This window comes from Myotis myotis, unplaced genomic scaffold (assembly GCF_014108235.1).
Source record: "Myotis myotis isolate mMyoMyo1 unplaced genomic scaffold, mMyoMyo1.p scaffold_m19_p_13, whole genome shotgun sequence".
NCBI classification, from domain to species: Eukaryota; Metazoa; Chordata; class Mammalia; order Chiroptera; family Vespertilionidae; genus Myotis; species Myotis myotis.
In genome coordinates, this window is record NW_023416317.1 from 30,063,892 (window position 1) to 30,080,911 (window position 17,020).

Sequence of the window (17,020 nt, forward strand, 5' to 3'; positions counted from 1 at the left end):
AACATAAATATCCATCCTACCTCAGTGACATAGTCTTAAGACAAAAACACTGGCTATTACTTTCCTCAATATTATGCAGCTAACTGTAGGTAAATCAAGCTGGATACTAGTTTTCCTTTGCTACAGTCAGCCTCAGGCTCACAAACATAGGGTCCGAGAATATCCAAAATAACAGAATATAAGTAGTTATAGTTCTCTCTGGCTCTAATCTTTTACAGAATAGACTATTTCTTTTTTTCAATTTCCAAGCTTTCTCAAAATTTTCTCTTAAACAATCATAATTCACTTCTTGTTGCTTTCCCAGATTGCTAGGTGGTTTTTGTCAACAATGCTGAACTCATTGGCTGAAGATACTTCTGACAAATATCTCTATGCAATATCCCTATTTCTTCTACCCTTGAGTAACACTCCAGCTGAGGTCTTTTCAGGCCTGGTACCTACCAGGATGAAAGTATTTAGCTGAATGAAAGCTAGAACACCTACACATTTCAAGTTCCTGAATTCTCCTGTTATACTGTATGCTGATTTAAAATAACAATAATAGTGATTAATAGACAATCAGAGCATCCAGCTGAAGTCCTGGCCTTTTTTTGTGTGTGTATTTTTTCCATCGATTTTGTTAGAGAGTAGGAGGAGAGAAGGGGGGGCGGGGGGGAGGAGAGAAACAGTGATGTGAGAGAGACACACCGATGGGTTGCTTCCCACATGCATCCCGACAGGGGTGGGGAAACTGTAACCCAGGTATGTGCCTTTGACTGGGAATCGAACCTGTGACCCCTTGATTCTCGGGCCAACACTCTAATTGCTGAGTGAAACTGGTCAGGGCTGAAGTCCTAGTTTTAATGGTGGGGAAGAGGGAGGGAATCCAAGCCAACCTCCCTACTGTTCAGACCCTAGGCTCTATTTTCTTTCCCCAGGTTCTGCTGGAAATACTCTAAGGGCAAAGAATAATTCCTTTGCTGATTTACTCCTGGCTAATTAGTATTTTGTTTTTGGTATTTCTACCCTCAAAGTAATTCCCTTTTAGGACTGCTTATCCACACATTAAAAAAGAAGACAGTTGTAGATTTACCCAGCAGTTTCCGTTTGCTATAGGAGAGGTGAAATGGTGATAATGACTCTGACTTTGGAGTGTCATCCTGATGGTGTATGAGGAATGATTCTTCTAGGGCCCTTTCAGTCCTTGGTGTCTGAACAATTTAGAACTACTCCCTGTAATAAGATGACTAAAATCCACCTGGAAAACATGAATCATTTGTAACTTTTAGCTTTGGTGTGGTTCTTCAAAAGTTCATGAACCAGTAGTCTTATACCCCCTGATTACTTCAGCAATGCACAAAGAATTTGGTCAACTCAACTTGCTGCTAGATTTTAAAAAATAAGAATACATTTATTAATCACCTAATATGTTCTTAAACATTATACTACTAAGGGCTTTTAGGTGTCATGAAGGGATAAGAAAGTATCTGTAAGCTGAATTATGCTGCTATTACTGTATATGTGAATTTTATTTTTTACTTTTTTAAATTCAGCTGTCAGTTCCTTCCATGACCTTGAGTTGGGGCTTTTTTTTTTTTTTAATCCTCACCCAAGGATATATTTTCCATTGACTTTAAAAATATATATATTCTTATTGATTTCAGAGAGGAAGGGAGAGGGAGAGAGAGATAGAGTCATCAATGATGAGAGAGAATCATTGATTGGCTGCCTCCTGCATGCCCCCCGCTGGGGTTCGAGCCTGCAACCTGGGCATGTGCCCCTGAGCAGAATCGAACCTGGGACCCTTCAGTACACAGGCTGATGCTCTAGCCAAACCAGCTCTATTGATTCTTTTAGAGAGAGTGGAAAGGAGGAGGGAGAGGAGAAGAGGGAGAGGGAGAGAGAGGGGGAGAGAGAGAGGGAGAGGGAGAGGGAGAGAGAGAAAGAGAGAGAGGGGGAGAGAGGGAGAGAGGGAGGGAGAGAGGGAGAGGGAGAGAGAGAGAGAGAGAGAGAGAGAGAGAGAGAGAGAGAGAGAAACATCGATGTGAGAGAAACACATCGACTGCTTGCCTCCTGCATGTGCCCTGATTAGGGACAGGGATCAAGCCTGCAACTGAGGTAGGTGCCCTTGACTGGAAATTGAACCCGCGACCCTTCAGTCCACATGCTGATGCTCCAACCCATGAGTCAAACCGGCCAGGGCTATATGTGAATTATTAAATGATGATAATGATAATAGGTGAATAGCATTTCCCAACAGTTTACCAGGAAGGGTATCTAGACCAGAAAAGGTGAAAAGAACATAAAGAAAGTTGATCAGTTAAAAGAGGTAGAAGGAGCCAGCTGTGACATGCTCTTATATAAAATAAATCAAGAAATAACTTCTAAAGAAGAAAGCAGGGAGGAAAAAAAAAGACGAAAGTTGGGTTTGAATTCAAGAAAATTTGTCAAGATGTTCAAATCTAGGAGAGTTTTGATATATGTACTAATTGTTTGTTCCTTAACTGGAGCTTTCAAAAAGTAACAATAAACATTTTTTACAATTCAGTTATTTTTAATGAATCAACTGGACACAATTCTAAATTGGATCATATGAGAATGGAAGCTGTATTTGCTTGTGATACATGTGGTTTGCTCTTACGTCACTATGACAAGAGTCAAATCCTAAGACTCAAATTTAACAAGTAAAACTGAAACTATCAAATGGTTATTTTAGAGGTATTTCTGAAGATCTAATTTACTGCTTAGAGACATATAAGATAAAGGCTTATGAAAAGGATTTGTGTGTGGGTATAAATGGCTGTGAATCATTGAATTTTACTTGTGGAAATAAAGGGTAAAGGAAAATTAATAAATGAATAAAATAAGTGTGCTTTATAAAGCATGTCATGAGGACCAGACAATTCTTAGCCTAGCCTCAGAGAAACTGCTCACATACTTACTTTCTCCACAAGGCAATAAATGACTGTGCTGACACAAATCCTGTCTTCTCTCCCCCTGCAGCCCTGAACATGGGAGCTTTCCAATAGAGAGGACAGCCACAGACCTGCAAATAAAACATAAATACAGTATAAACCAAGGGGCAGTAAGAGATAACATGGCCAAAGAAAGGGCTTTTGTGGCTTTTACTCTTCAAGCCATAGTGGACAAAAGGGACCTTGGGGGAGCAAAACTGAGACAGAAGCACATTTCTCAGGTAGAGACAGGGGAAACAAAATAGAGGGATGTTTAATGAAGAAAATGGAATTCATTGACACCTTTTCTCTAAGTTCATTTATAGTGATGCTTCTTTCTCCGATACTGACATTAAAGTAATCAGTCTTTCCCCTTCCTACCACTCTTACATCATATATTTTCTACCTTCTAGGAAGAAAAAGAAATGATTAAATGTCATGGTTGTGCATGCCCTTCCTTCCTATGGCAGAAAACTACAATCACCTTTATTACTTGGTCATTTGGTGTTAATACACTCCACTTCTGTCTCCCGCTCTCTCCTTTGCGTATTATGTTAGGCCCCACATTCAAGAACAACCAGAAAAGCCGTGACTGCTCAAGAAAGTAGCTATAAATCTATCTGAATGGTTATAATTCAGGTAAAAGATAAAAGTTAAAAATCAAAATGCTACAGTTTATTTATGTATTAGAAGCTACCACAAATTATAAAAGCTACCTCATATCATAAAAGCCTTAAGAACTGGGAATGAATACAAAGCAATTACAATACCCTAAAAAGATAATATTTTATTCCTCAATAAAAAGCTCTTTCTTTCAATTAGATCTCTAAATGTTACCAATTTTGTATACACATGTAAAACATATTCCCAAACCTGGAACTCTTCAAAGAGACACATCTTGCTATTAAAGAAATTCTTATTATTCATATTAGATGTAGGATCTGTTGAGCCTTCATCATTGTGTTTCTCCATTGGAGGTTGACAAGATGTGAATCCACATTAGGTGAAGTTGTGCCTATTGTGAGGCCTTAGCACAAGGGGGAGCTCTACAGAAGACTGAAGACTAATCCCAGCCTGCGATTAGTTATGCTGAGAAAGCCCATGCCTGCTGGGTTCATGTCAGAGAGGAGGATATGGAAGGTGAGATTCAAACAAGGGAGGTAAGTACAGGACAGAAATAAGATGCTGCTCCTGCCAAGGCCACTAAAGCATGTTCTGCAAGCAGGAGGGAATTTAAGATTTCATAAGTCCAGAGTTCAAATACCTCCACTGAGGTCAAGAATGAGGGAAAAGTGTTGCTTAGCAACCAAACATTGTTTATTGTATAAGTTATGATTGCCAAGGTCCAAAGCTCACAATTAATATATTTTGGGTTGTAAACTGTCAAATCCACTTTCCCCAATCCAAATCCTTTCATGCAAAATGGTGGTTTGCCAAGAAAATGCTCTCAGATGTGACAGGCAATTGGCAACTGCTGGGGAAGCTGAAGGAATAGCCTGTAGTAAGAAGGTGGGGTTGCAGAGCCACAAACAGCAAGTACACAGAGAGATTGGAACTGACTTGCCAAAGTTCTTGAAACTCCCACCATTAGTCATTCATGGATTTTTCAGAATTGGAAGTGGCTAGGAATCTTTTAGCTCAACCTTGAGAAGTGGTCACCAGCCCAAGCTGAACACTTCCAAAGGCTGTGTGCTTATCACCTCCCATGCGGCTATTTACAACATTTATTCCCTTGGACTCCTATTAAAATACATATATGTCAGCTTATAAGGAGTAATAAGCCACCGAGATTAACAAACATTTATTATGACCCAAAGGCAAAATCCTAAGAGAGAAGGTAGAGAATGGATGTTTTAAAGTAGATTGAAAAGGGTTGACCTATTTTTCTCATAGTGGGGTATCCTGAGCAAACAAGTGTTAGGGTATCAGACCCCTGGAGAATATGCCACAGGAAAAAAATGGGAAGGGGCAGTGAATGGCAAGGACTATAGACTTTGTACCTTGGCTATTAAAAAAAGAAGTATGGTTGGCCTGCATCTGCTTAAAAACAAAGAGTTAAGATAAAGGTAATCAGGAGATTAATAAGAATCTAAAAAAGTAAATGATATTCATATGAGGGCAACAGAATACAGCCTTTTATAACAGAGGAGAGAACAAGCCAGGGTCAAGACTTTTTACAAAGGAAGAGGATGGATGACAAGTGGGGGTATACAGGGAGATACAGAAAATGGGTTTAGGAAACTTAGGTTTATAGGAGCAGGCAAGAGTCAATGTGGCAATCAAAGTCATTGGGACAAAGGAAATGCAACACCTATAATTTGATCTAAGAATGGTCTAACAACATAAAGAGCTGAAAGCAAGGTTGTCTAAATACACACAGGAAAATACAATCACCAATATTTGCTATGTTCTTTAACATTTTAAAATGTCTCCTCTTGTTACTTTGTTTGGTCCCCATGTTGAAGAGGGCAGTGTTTTTTTTGTTTGTTTGTTTTTTAATCACCCGAGGATATTTTCCATTAATTTTTAGAGTGAGTGGAAGGGAGGGGGAAAGACAGAGTAACATTGATGTAAGAGAGACACATCGATTGGTTGCCTCCCACACGCGCCTGATCTGGGCCAGGGATTGAGCCTGCAACCCAGGTATGTGCCCTTGACTGGAATCGAATTCCATCAATTGAGCCAAACCGGCTAGGGTGAGGGCAGGTATTTTTATCCCATTCTTCAGATGAAGAACTAAAGGTACAGAGGGTACTTTACAGGCCAGAAGTATGATGAGTCAAGATGATGCTACATCAGCCCAGCTGGTGTGGCTCAGTAGTTGAGTGCTAGAGGACCCATGAACCAGGAGGTTGAGGTTTGATTTCCGGTCAGGGCACATGCCTAGGTTATGGGCTCAATTCCCAGTAGAGGGCAGTCAGGAGGCAGGACATTCACTGCCCCTTTCTTGTCATTGATGTTTCTCTCTCTCTTTCTCTCCCTCTCCCTTCCTCTCTGAAATCAATAAAAACATACTTAAAGAGAAAAAAAAGATGATGTTACAACAGCCAGAAGAGGAGCTGGAGGTCTTTGTATGGTTCAGAAAACAGTTACATTCTTTTCCCCCAACTTCCTGCTAGAGGCTCAGTCTCTGACAAATGCTTTTCCTACTGGTCCTCAGTTTCTGTTCCTGCACTGCCTTTGCCCCTCTTAGATTCATTCTCTCATTACTTCTCCATCATCACTTAAAGCTGTGGAAAGAAGCATACACTACACACTGAGCATTTAATCACAATGGGCATTAATCTCTCCAGTACTATTTGAGGTTCAAGGTGAATAAGCTAAACTTCACCAACAGACGCAGACTTTATGAACACAGAGATTTCTTTGCACTTAAAAAAACAGACCACAGCCTCTAAAGCTATACTTAAATGTCACTAAAAGTATATTGCAATTCAAGCTGGCCTTCCAAATAACTTTATAAACTACAAGAATCCATAAAAATGTTCATTTATTGCTCCAAACACCTCTCCCCTCAATCTCCTTTAAAGGTTATCTTTCTTCTCCTTTTCACATGACCACATCTTGTGAGAACACAAGCATAAAGAGTGCAAGGGATGCAGGTGCATAGTTCCAGAGAAGAGCAGTCAGCACAGTAAATAATGGCTGAAAATAAGAATGGCTTAGTGAGTGCTAAGAGGACAGCCACAGCCAAGTAAAAGCTGGTTTTATGGGGATTAGCTAACTGGAAGACACGATTAAGCGAATTTTTAAAATAGACAAAATCCAATAACATGCGCTGATACAATAATCCAAAACAAAACAATGCCAACCAATGCACTTGTGTGCAATGTTATTTTTAACTTTTTAAAGGAATGAGCACTTTACCTTGCTACCTCAACCGACAATTAAGGTCTAAGAGCAATGAACACCAACGCTTGGCACTCATACGTGGAATTTAGGGCTACAATCAAGTACAATTCAGACAAGTTAATCAGCCATGTATGTATATTGGCTACTGTGCCACATGATGATTACGTATAAAGAGCAAATTGTTATGTAAATGACTGTTTACTAAACAAAATAGTTTTCTAGCTTTTTAAACTTTTCTATGCTGTCAGCTTTAACACTGGCAGTTTTCCTGACATACAGATTGTTCCTCACTGCCTATAATAGCAAAGTCCTTCTTCTGACTCCCCAGCATGCACAGACCTATCCTTGACTTGATTATACTCTTTCCTGTACCTCCTTTGACCAACTTAGGCTTTCTGCTCTCTCCTCTGAATCTGTTGAGTGCTAGAGGGCCACTGAACCGTTGAGTAGGGGCAGAAAGGCCAAATCAGGCTCCTCAGTCAGGGGTTGGGAATATTCAGATGAGGAAGGTCAACTCAGAAGACCTGAATTCAAGACAGAGTAGGGAACAGGTCTCTGACAGTAAGGTGCTAATCACCTGGACTGGCTCTCTCTCCAGGTGTGGTGAGCCCAGCACAGCACCAGGGAACAACTATGTTCCTTAATCTACACAGTCTCTCCTGGTTTGCCTGTCTGAAGCAGTCCAGGAAAAATGCCTGTCTCTCTCACACACTGTTGCCATGTTAGAAATACCGTTTGGCATTTATTTGGTTAACATGTTATCTCCAGATGCAGTCTTCATTCATCCTTGCCAAATTCTATCTTTTGGGTTTAGATTCACATTTCTAGCCCATTTAGATAATTCACCATTTTGGTTCCTACAACAGCTATTTCTCAAAGCTTCAGGTAAGAAAATGCCAATGCCCTGAAAGAAGTAATAATTTATTAGGGTGGCTATAACTGGAAGTTAGCTAATGGTATGTTAGCCTATGTTCAGGTGAGATAACATATGGCAGAAATAGCACAGTGCTAGGAGTTAGAGGACTTGTCTCCTGACATGCACCAATTAATTTTGTGACTTTAGGTAAGTACTGTGGGACTTCAGTTTCCTCATATGTAAAAGAGAGTGAAAACAGGTGAGCTCTTATTTCTGGAATGAGTCTGTTTTTCATTAGAAACAGCTAAGGGATCAACAAATAACTTCTAAGATTAGGAGTGAAGAAAGGGGGAATGAAATAATTCCTTTTCAGTTATCTTAAAATCACTCTATTTGCAAAGTATTTAACAGCAGTAACAAATGTTCTAAAGTTAGAGGTAGGGGAGAAAACAGGGCACGACAGGAGTGGGGATTTAGGGACTTCTCCAAAGACATACTGGAAGCTAGGTCTTACAGGATAGGTGACATGGGGGTTGGCAGGAGTGGAAACCCATTTTGGAGGGGAGAACTGAGAGCCCAAATGCAGAGATGTGCCTTGGGGAGGGCAAGTGGGTCAGACTCACACACACAACAGTAGTTTGGGTTTTATCCTCAATATCAGTTTTCAAACTTTTAAATATTATTCCTAAAAGCAGGGGAAATCATTCCCAGTGTAAGTATGCATGGGGTCTTGGGAGTTCCCACTTGGTCTCCTACTTGTCCACATGCAGCTCTTAGCCTACCAAACCCCTCTGTCTCTTGAAGCACAGCCTGAAATCACTGCTAAATTCCCAGGCATGATCTGACTCTCCAACATATGTGCGTGATAAAAATAAAACCCAACCAAAAGAAAGCACTGCTATGAGTAGTAGGAATCCCTGAATATTGCTGAGCTGGGAAATGGCATGATCAAATAAATGTGATGGTCATGCTCAGTAGTAACTGTTCTAGGAGAAGGACAGAGGCATATAATCCAGTTACTAAAGATTTTATAGTAGTCCTGGCATTAGGAGCTAAGAACTTAAAAGCAGTTGGATATACTGGAAAGTATCAAAGACTTGCTTCTAAGGAAAAATCCATTTATTTCTGAGTAGAATTACAGTGTTGAGCTGGCCTAGTTGTTCCTGGTCTGGCTTTAGGACAAAGAGTTATGATTATTGGGTGAGAACAAAAAATAAGATTTGTATTCAACACAAGAGACATATGTCTAACAAGTAAGGCTATATTTAATGATGAAATAGGTTGCTTGGTAAAATAGTGAGTTTCCTGTCACTGAAAGCATTCAAACAGAGAATGAATTTGTATGTCAGTGACATCATGGATGCAATTCCTATATTAAATGAAAAGCTGGACTAGAAGTCCACTAAGGTTTTCATCAAACTTAACAGTTCCATATAATAGGACCATAGCTAAAGATATATCAGGATCAAACACATTTTTTCAACATGGGAAGAAAAGCCCTATGCATGCTTAAAAGCAAAGAGCAAAGAGGCAGTGAAGAAAGGGAGATTGGGACTGCTAGGGAAAGGGCAAATACACATCACTTAGTAGTTGTATTACCTTGGCAATTTTTCCCATTTCATAAATATCTGCTTTCTGATCTTCAATATCCATGAAAGCAGCTTCAATCCTGCTTAGAATCTGTTCATGGTTACTGCAGGCATCTGGGAGTCCTTCAGGAAAGTAGAACTGTGGAATGTTTATGGACAATGGTGCGTTCACAACCTTATTCACATGAGGAACAGGAGAGAGAGGCTGGGGAATACTTGGAAAGGTGGCTGGAGGTGGCAATGGGGTTCCAGGCTTCTTTTCTGGTTTATTTTGAACCTGGAAGGAAAATCTGAGTATGAGACACATAAATTATAAACAGCATATATTTCTTGAAAGTTCTCACCAGTAATAAGAGGTTAGGTATATATAAGCTACAATTAGAGACAGCAGAGATTAAGAGCTCACTCTACTCTAGAGGGTGGCAAGCATGTTTCTGGGGAATGCTTATCCATACTAAATATATTAATACATCAACCATATGTCAATACCTGAGTTTATATAAATTAATGCTTAAAAATCCTACATTTCCCATAAATTATATGGCAGGCATCTTTTAAAAATATTTTTTTATTGATTTCAGAGAGGAAGGGAGAAGGCTAGAGAGATAGACACATCAATGATGAGAGAGAATCATTGATTGGCTGCCTCCTACACACCCCACACTGGGGATAGAGCCCACAACCTGGGCATATGCCCTGACCGGGAATCGAACTGTGACTTCCTGATTCATAGGTCAACGCTCAAACACTGAGCCATGCCAGCCAGGCTATTGCAGACATTTAAGAGCAATGCCAGCTGACATATTAAGAATCTCAAGGTGTATTCTTAGTCTTTAGAATTGGATTAGTAAATTCTTTTTGAAGACTGTTCTTGGTCTTTTAGTGCATTTCTCTCTTCTTTAATAGGCAGAATAAATTTTTAATTATGTAGATCTAAAATCTATTGGCGGGAGTGTCCTTTCACTTTCTTCTCTAGTTTAAATTTGTCTAGGTAGAATCACTGCCAGCCCTGATGCAGAAAAAGTCTTTGTTAAGAAAATTAAAGCATTTTTTTTCTTTTATTTTATTTATTTATTTTTTTATTGCTTAAAGTATTATAAAGGGTATTACATATGTGTCCTTTTCTCCCCCCCCCCCCCCCCGCCCTTGACAATCCCCTGGCCTCCCCTACCCCCCCAGTGTCTTATGTTCATTGGTTAAGAAAATTAAAGCATTTTTGTTTTGGAATGTCTTCTACCAGGCCAATTTACTTGCCACTAGAGGTATGCCATTTTTTTCCCCAAGATACAAATTGCTCTCATTTTTGGTACATTCTAATAGGCAAGGATCATGGTCATTAATTTCATCACAGCCAAACTTCCTTTACTGTTTATTAACTCATTTATACTTTATATACTTTACAGCAAGGACAGTATAAAAAGGGGGTGGAGAGAAATAGGGAGATGAAGATTATCCATTTAGTTAGAGTAGTTTATTTTATCAATGAAGACTAAATTTAGTTCAGAGAGTCCTAGAAGAGAAAGCAAAAAGATTCCATGAAGATTTTCAGAGTTTAAGTTTCTACTCTTAATTTTGACTAACTGACACTGTAATAGATGCCGTATAAAGTATAAAAGATGGCATGATTGTTGACCAACTAGATTTTAAATTCACTGTGAACACAAAGTATTGCTTGAGTGTTTTTCCTTAAATTATCCTAATGCCATTCCTAAAGTTTGAATAATAATTTATCTGTAAGTAGATCTGACTATCATATTTCCTTTTGACATAAGGGCTTATAACATGATATTTAGATTCAGGACAAAAATCTTTGTTACTTTTGAAAAACATGAGTATTATAGGAAGATTCATTTACATAAATACATGATGAATAAGATTGAATCTCCTTTTTTGTTATACCTGACCCATTTCTCATGTTAATACCTGATATTAATACAAAGAGTGGAGTCTGCTCATATATTATAATAATAGTACTGGGGCTATGAAGGCCAGTTGGTCACACCGAGCCACTGCTGCACTATCAGGATGTCAGCCATGTAAAGTAGAAGTCTAGGAAGAAATTGCATAAGGGAAGTGGTACCAATGAAAGATGAAAAACTTAACAGAAAACAGTGATGGCTTACTAGCCCTATGACCTCAGGAAAGTTACGTAATCTTTCAGAATTTCAGTAATAAAACAAATTAAAATCCTTACTTCTTAGGATATTGTGAGGATTAAAGGAAATTACAGGAGTAAAAAGCAAGGACATGACACAGGTAAAAGGTTCAAAACAGTGGTGGGTACGATATGTCCTTATTTAAGCTAAAGGGTGGGGAATCTTAAAACATTAAACATAACCTGGCATGGTTCTGCAGATTCAATAATAAATAAAATAATCACATTTATAAAGAATTTAAAGTTTACAAACCACTTCTGATTTAACAAACTGATAATCTATTCTAAGTAAACATTTCTCTCTGCCTTGGTGCTAAATCTGCAAATATTACATAGTCTTGAGTCAATGACAATAGAAATTGTTCTTAAACTTCTAAAATAAGGCATGTAATTCTTCAGGTCTTTACCTAAGTTACTTATATTAGTGTTATTTCCTTTCTATTATTCTATGCTAAAAAAGATTTGTGAGACAAGTATAAATCATCAAAATTATTTTTTGGTTTCCCCAAAATGTTTCCCATGTGTGACATCCAGAGCAGTTATAACTGTAGGATTAAGACCACTGGTGCCAGTGAGGATGAAACCCAATAGTCTAATGAACACATGCTAGTGGGGAAGGTTTAAAGGCAAGCCTTCAATGTTGACTCTACACTTTTGCTCTGATAGAAATAAGTGACATTCAGAACAAACCCTGGCTATCTGTCAAAGTTTTTATTTGAATGAGAAAATATTTGATTATGTAATAGTCTATTTTACTTTCCTTAAGTGTACCTCTTAACACAGAGAAATTTATGGATAGGCAACTATTTATTAATTCATTGGTTGATACACATTTAATAATAGTGATGTTAATATTTAAAAGGGAAAATATAAAGAATGCATATTGTGAACTTTTGGTTGTATCAATTTACTTTCCATTGAATTTAAACTTTAATGTAGTTTAATAAAACTGACTTTTTACTAACATTATAAAACAAAACACAGTAATATAAATTTTGCCAGATTTACCAGCAAGTTTAGCATCTGCTCACTTTCAATAAGATTGTTTCACTCAGATCTAGGAACAGCACTAAAACAGAATTAGCTGGGTAAAAGTATCTCAATTCTCCATTTCAGTTTTTCCCTTTATAAACACAGTATCATTTAGAGATTTCTTCTGAATAGTATCCTTATACCATTATACCACTGTAGCATTTCCAATATTTGATAACTTTTGAGCTATTAAAAAACACCTTCCAATCAAATAATATGGTCCAATTAAATAATTTGAAATTACTCTGGGTCAGAATAACTATGAAACTATGGTTTATTGCTGGGTTCTGGATGGCCATCATTTGTATGGCCCTTGATTTGTACTGTAGTCAGTGTTAGGTACTTGTTTGGTGAGGCACTGGCCATAACAGTGTAAGCAAGTTAGCAAGGGCTCTGCAAAGTAGTCATTGCGGGCAGAAATGATTCAATCTCACAGCTTGCTGAGGGGTACATTCTTTCACCACCCAGAAGTTAATTGCCACCCTTTATTACTCTTTAATAAAAGTGATGTTAACATTTAAAAGGGAAAATATCATACACATAATTGTCTAAATATAAAACTAGTTCTTCCTTCAAAGAAAAAAAGGATTAACAGGATCTATACTTAAAAAAATATTCATTACAGATGTATGCTATTCAAACATAGCCTATTGATTCAAAGTATATACAGGACTTTTAACACAGAAATTCAACCCCCCCCCCCCAATTGTAAAATATGTGTTAAGTAGTATTTATTCTCTCTAAAACCGATTCCCACTCTACAGAGAAAAATGTGAGTACTGTACTCAGGTCCAGAAGGTCTATTTTTAAACCTGTTGGAATCTCTCTACAAATAGCTTTCTGTAAATAGCTGAATAGAGCACACAGATTAATTCCTTGATCTAATATCAAGTGAGCTGTAAAATTACTTGTAAGTTAGTTCATTGGGTGGTTTTATTAGTAATGAAAATATTTTAAAAGAAACACCCAAGTTTCAAACCTGTGTTTGCTGAAATGACTTTAGCCGCTTCTTAAAACGTGACGGGAGAACAAAATCACAGCCCCTTGCCAGAAAAGCTAACTCTCCCCTTAAATCCGGGTCCCTTCGTAGAGATGTTTCCTTGATCATCATTTTTGAAAAGTGGATGTTTACTTTGCAACTGTCCAGAACACTTCTGAAGATAGTCAGGTTTAATACGTTGTCAATCTTGTCAGGTAGAAAGGTATTTTTTTCTTCTTATCTTCCAAAGAAATTAAGCTCAAGCATTGTGCTCTCCCAGCCTCCAGAGACCACAATCCATGCTTGTACTGACATGCAGCTGGTTCCCAAATACAGCCTGTGGCTCCCAATACCTGCTCATAATTTTCAAGTTAGAAATATGGCCTGTAATGGGCCTGTTGCTCCTCGTAGGTAGCTTTATGTCAAATTGACCTGCACATGGTGAGAATACAGAGCCTTATGGGAAAGGAAGCACCCACTACTCTGAGCGCCAAAGTTAGAAACATTACAGTCGACCTAAAAATAGCGACTTCTCAGATAATGCTAACTTCTTAAACCAAGAGTATGTGAGGTGTCAATTCAGATAGTTTCTCCTCAAACTAGAAGAGAAAGAACATTTTTGATTTTGCTATTTAATATTTTATGAAAGAACAAGCTGCACTTCAAACTTGAAACTATTATTTTAAGAATAGTTTATTTCTTATTTGAAGGGAAGCAAATATCCAAAACTCTCTAGTTATATCCAGTCAAAATATGGAGAAAAACAAAATTTCATCCTCGAATGGTAACATACAAAGATATTCCTTGGTGTCAGATGTAAAAATAAAATCCTTTTTGTTTGTTTACAGAAGACTATGTTAATCATCAAAAATACTTTTTGGAAGTGATTCTAGATCAGGATACATTTGAAAATATATTGTCAGAGTGTTAGTTGGGAAAGTGGAACAACTGATGCCATAAGAAAGCAGCTTTCGATACATATAAATGAGTGCAATTTGGCTACCATTAAGGTACAAAAGCTGATCAAATAGCAATGACGTATTACATTTTTTTAACCTTTTTTGTTCCTTTTAAACTGAGCAGCTCACTTGGTTGCTTTTTCGACATATTACATTTTTAATTTGTGGCTGTTTTCCCCTTCAATGGGCTTTAAACAAATCATCTCAGATTTTTAAAATATTCTATTATTTTTTATCATATATTAAAGTTCTGCCTCGGAGAGTTATTTACAAGAGACTCTTCAAGTACTCTTTCATGTTTAACATTTAGACTTCAATATTTATTTTTGATCAACCACATTATTCAGTCAATATTTATTTTCTACTTCTAGAAAATATAAACCAAATAGCATTACCAAGTAAACCCCCAAACCCAAAACATCTCACAACTCCATTCTATTGAACCTTTGTCTAATTTAGAAGGAATTACATTCAATAGTTTCCCACAACTTAAGTTAGCTTTTTTTCTTGATTTCCTTTCAAGACATTCTGACAACACTTTATATTGTGTACATTTGGCTTATATATTTAAACCTGAGGTTTTCAAATTTCTTTTTCCTTTTTAAGGTATGTAATTCTCCACTCAAACAAAATCTTACCTGAAAGCTTCCAATATATACTACGGTTGAAAAAGGATTACAATGGAAACCACTGGCTAATGCTTCAATGCCCCCCCACCCCCCAATTTTCTCTCACTGGGCTTAAATGTTCACTTTTTGAGCTAGGTATCTTTCCTGTTTTTTCCCTTACAGTTTTGCCTAGAAATCTATTTTCCTCCTTCATTATTTACTTCCAAATTAAAACACCAAAAAAAAATTTGTTATGAATGCCACTAGGACTTTTGGCTTATGACGTAATTAATGCTTTTTCAATTAAAGCACGCCCGCTTCTTCCCAACACCAACCTGTGGCTTCAGGGGGTGACTTTTCATCCCCTTCCTGAGAAAGTAGATTAGTGATTGCCAGGGGCTAAGGGGTTTATAAACTGCTAATAAATACAGGTTTGAAGGTAGAGGTGGTGAAAATGTTTTGGAATTACATAGTGCTGATGGTTGCATAATCCTGTTGAAAATACTAGAAACCAAAAAATTGTGTACTTTAAAAGTGTGAATTGTATACTATGTGAATTATATCTCAATTTTAAAAAGCCTTTCTTACCTTGGCTCTGTTAGAGTAGATTAAAAAGGTAATTACACGGAATTATAGACTCTGTTTAAAATATCATTGTAAATAAGCTTTGAGAAGAAAATGATTACAAGCTAATTAATCTTTATCCTAAACTTTACCATCCTTCTCTTTATGCTCTAACCTGGTGTTTTTTAAAAAAATGTTTAATTAACAGCTTGTTTTGTGTTATTAATGTTATTTTGCTCTTACAAGATACACTGGAGTAGGGGAGAAGGCCATGTGGTGGTGTTTATCTAGTTTCTTTGCTCCTGGCCTAATCCTTGAGGCTTACTGGTAACTTCACTGGTTGCAGCAAAACAGATCTAATAAGCACTTCTGTGTCTTGCTTCAATTACCTCCAAATGATAGGAACACATTGCATGACTAATAACAGAAAGAATCCATAAATATAGTTTTGTTTTTGCCTCTCAGTGTTCCTAAAAGTTGGGGAGATGTTCTAGGAGCAGGTATGATGATTTGTGCATTGATAATAAAGCAGCAGCAATATGATTGCTTTATGGTAGCCTATTGTAATCAATACAACTGTTTCACAATAGCATAAACTATACACTAATGAATGGTTATAAAATTATTATGGCAAACAGTATTATAGTCATATTCATAATACAGCATTGGAAACACTGTTTATTTCTAGAAAAACCACTTACTTGTAATGACAGGCTGATACCCAATTTCTCCAATTATTAGAGAGGTATACTGTATGGTAATGTAATTTTTTTGAAAGCAAAGTTACAAAACAGTTAGAAAGTGAACACATTATTTTATATTAAACTAGAGGCCCGGTGCACAAAAATTTGTGCACTCGGTGGGGAGGGGGGGGTCCCTCAGCCCGGCCTGTGCCCTCTTGCAGTCTGGGACCCCTCGGGAGATAACGACCTGCTGGCTTAGGCCTGCTCCCAGGTGGCAGAGGGCAGGCCCAATCCCTAGGTGCAGCCCCTGGTCGGGCTCAGAGCAGGGCCGACGGGGGAGTTGGGGCGCCGCCCCCTGTCATGCACAGAGCAGGGCGATCGGGAGGTTGTGATGCCACCCTCAGTCACGATCAGGCTGATTGGGGGGTTGGGGCACTGCCCCCTGTCACACTCAAGGCAGGGTCGATGGGGAGGTTGTGGCACCACCCCGTCATGCACAGAGCAGGGCCAATCAGGGGGTTGGGGCACTGCTCCCTGTCATTCACAGAGCAGGGCCCATCAGGGGGTGGGGCACCGCCCTCTATCACCCACAGAGCAGGGCCCATCAGGGGGTGGGGCACCGCCCTCTATCACCCACAGAGCAGGGCCGATCAGGGGGTTGGGGTGCTGCCACTCTCACACTCAGGGCAGGGCCGATGGGGAGGTTATGGCTCTACCCCATCACACACAGAGCAGGGCCCGTGGGAGGGGTGGGAGTTGTGGCGCCACCCTCTATCACCCACAGAGCAGGGCCGATCAGGGGGTTGGGGC

The 17,020-nt window shown here is 38.5% G+C and overlaps 1 protein-coding gene across 9 annotated transcripts in view; it reads right to left on the reverse strand.

Moving 5' to 3' along the window:
- PPP2R3A (protein phosphatase 2 regulatory subunit B''alpha) overlaps positions 1-17,020 on the reverse strand; it is a 156,754-nt gene that overhangs the window by 87,124 nt on the left and 52,610 nt on the right. For 8 of the 9 annotated variants that reach the window (XM_036332506.1, XM_036332503.1, XM_036332504.1 and 5 more), the window contains 2 exons: positions 9,241-9,507; positions 2,922-3,025 (listed from right to left, as the gene is read on the reverse strand). In XM_036332506.1, the coding sequence (XP_036188399.1) occupies positions 2,922-3,025; positions 9,241-9,507 (371 nt within the window). Of the gene's footprint in view, positions 1-2,921; positions 3,026-9,240; positions 9,508-13,396; positions 13,850-17,020 lie in introns of those variants that run through there. The other variant, XM_036332511.1, reaches the window with a different exon arrangement.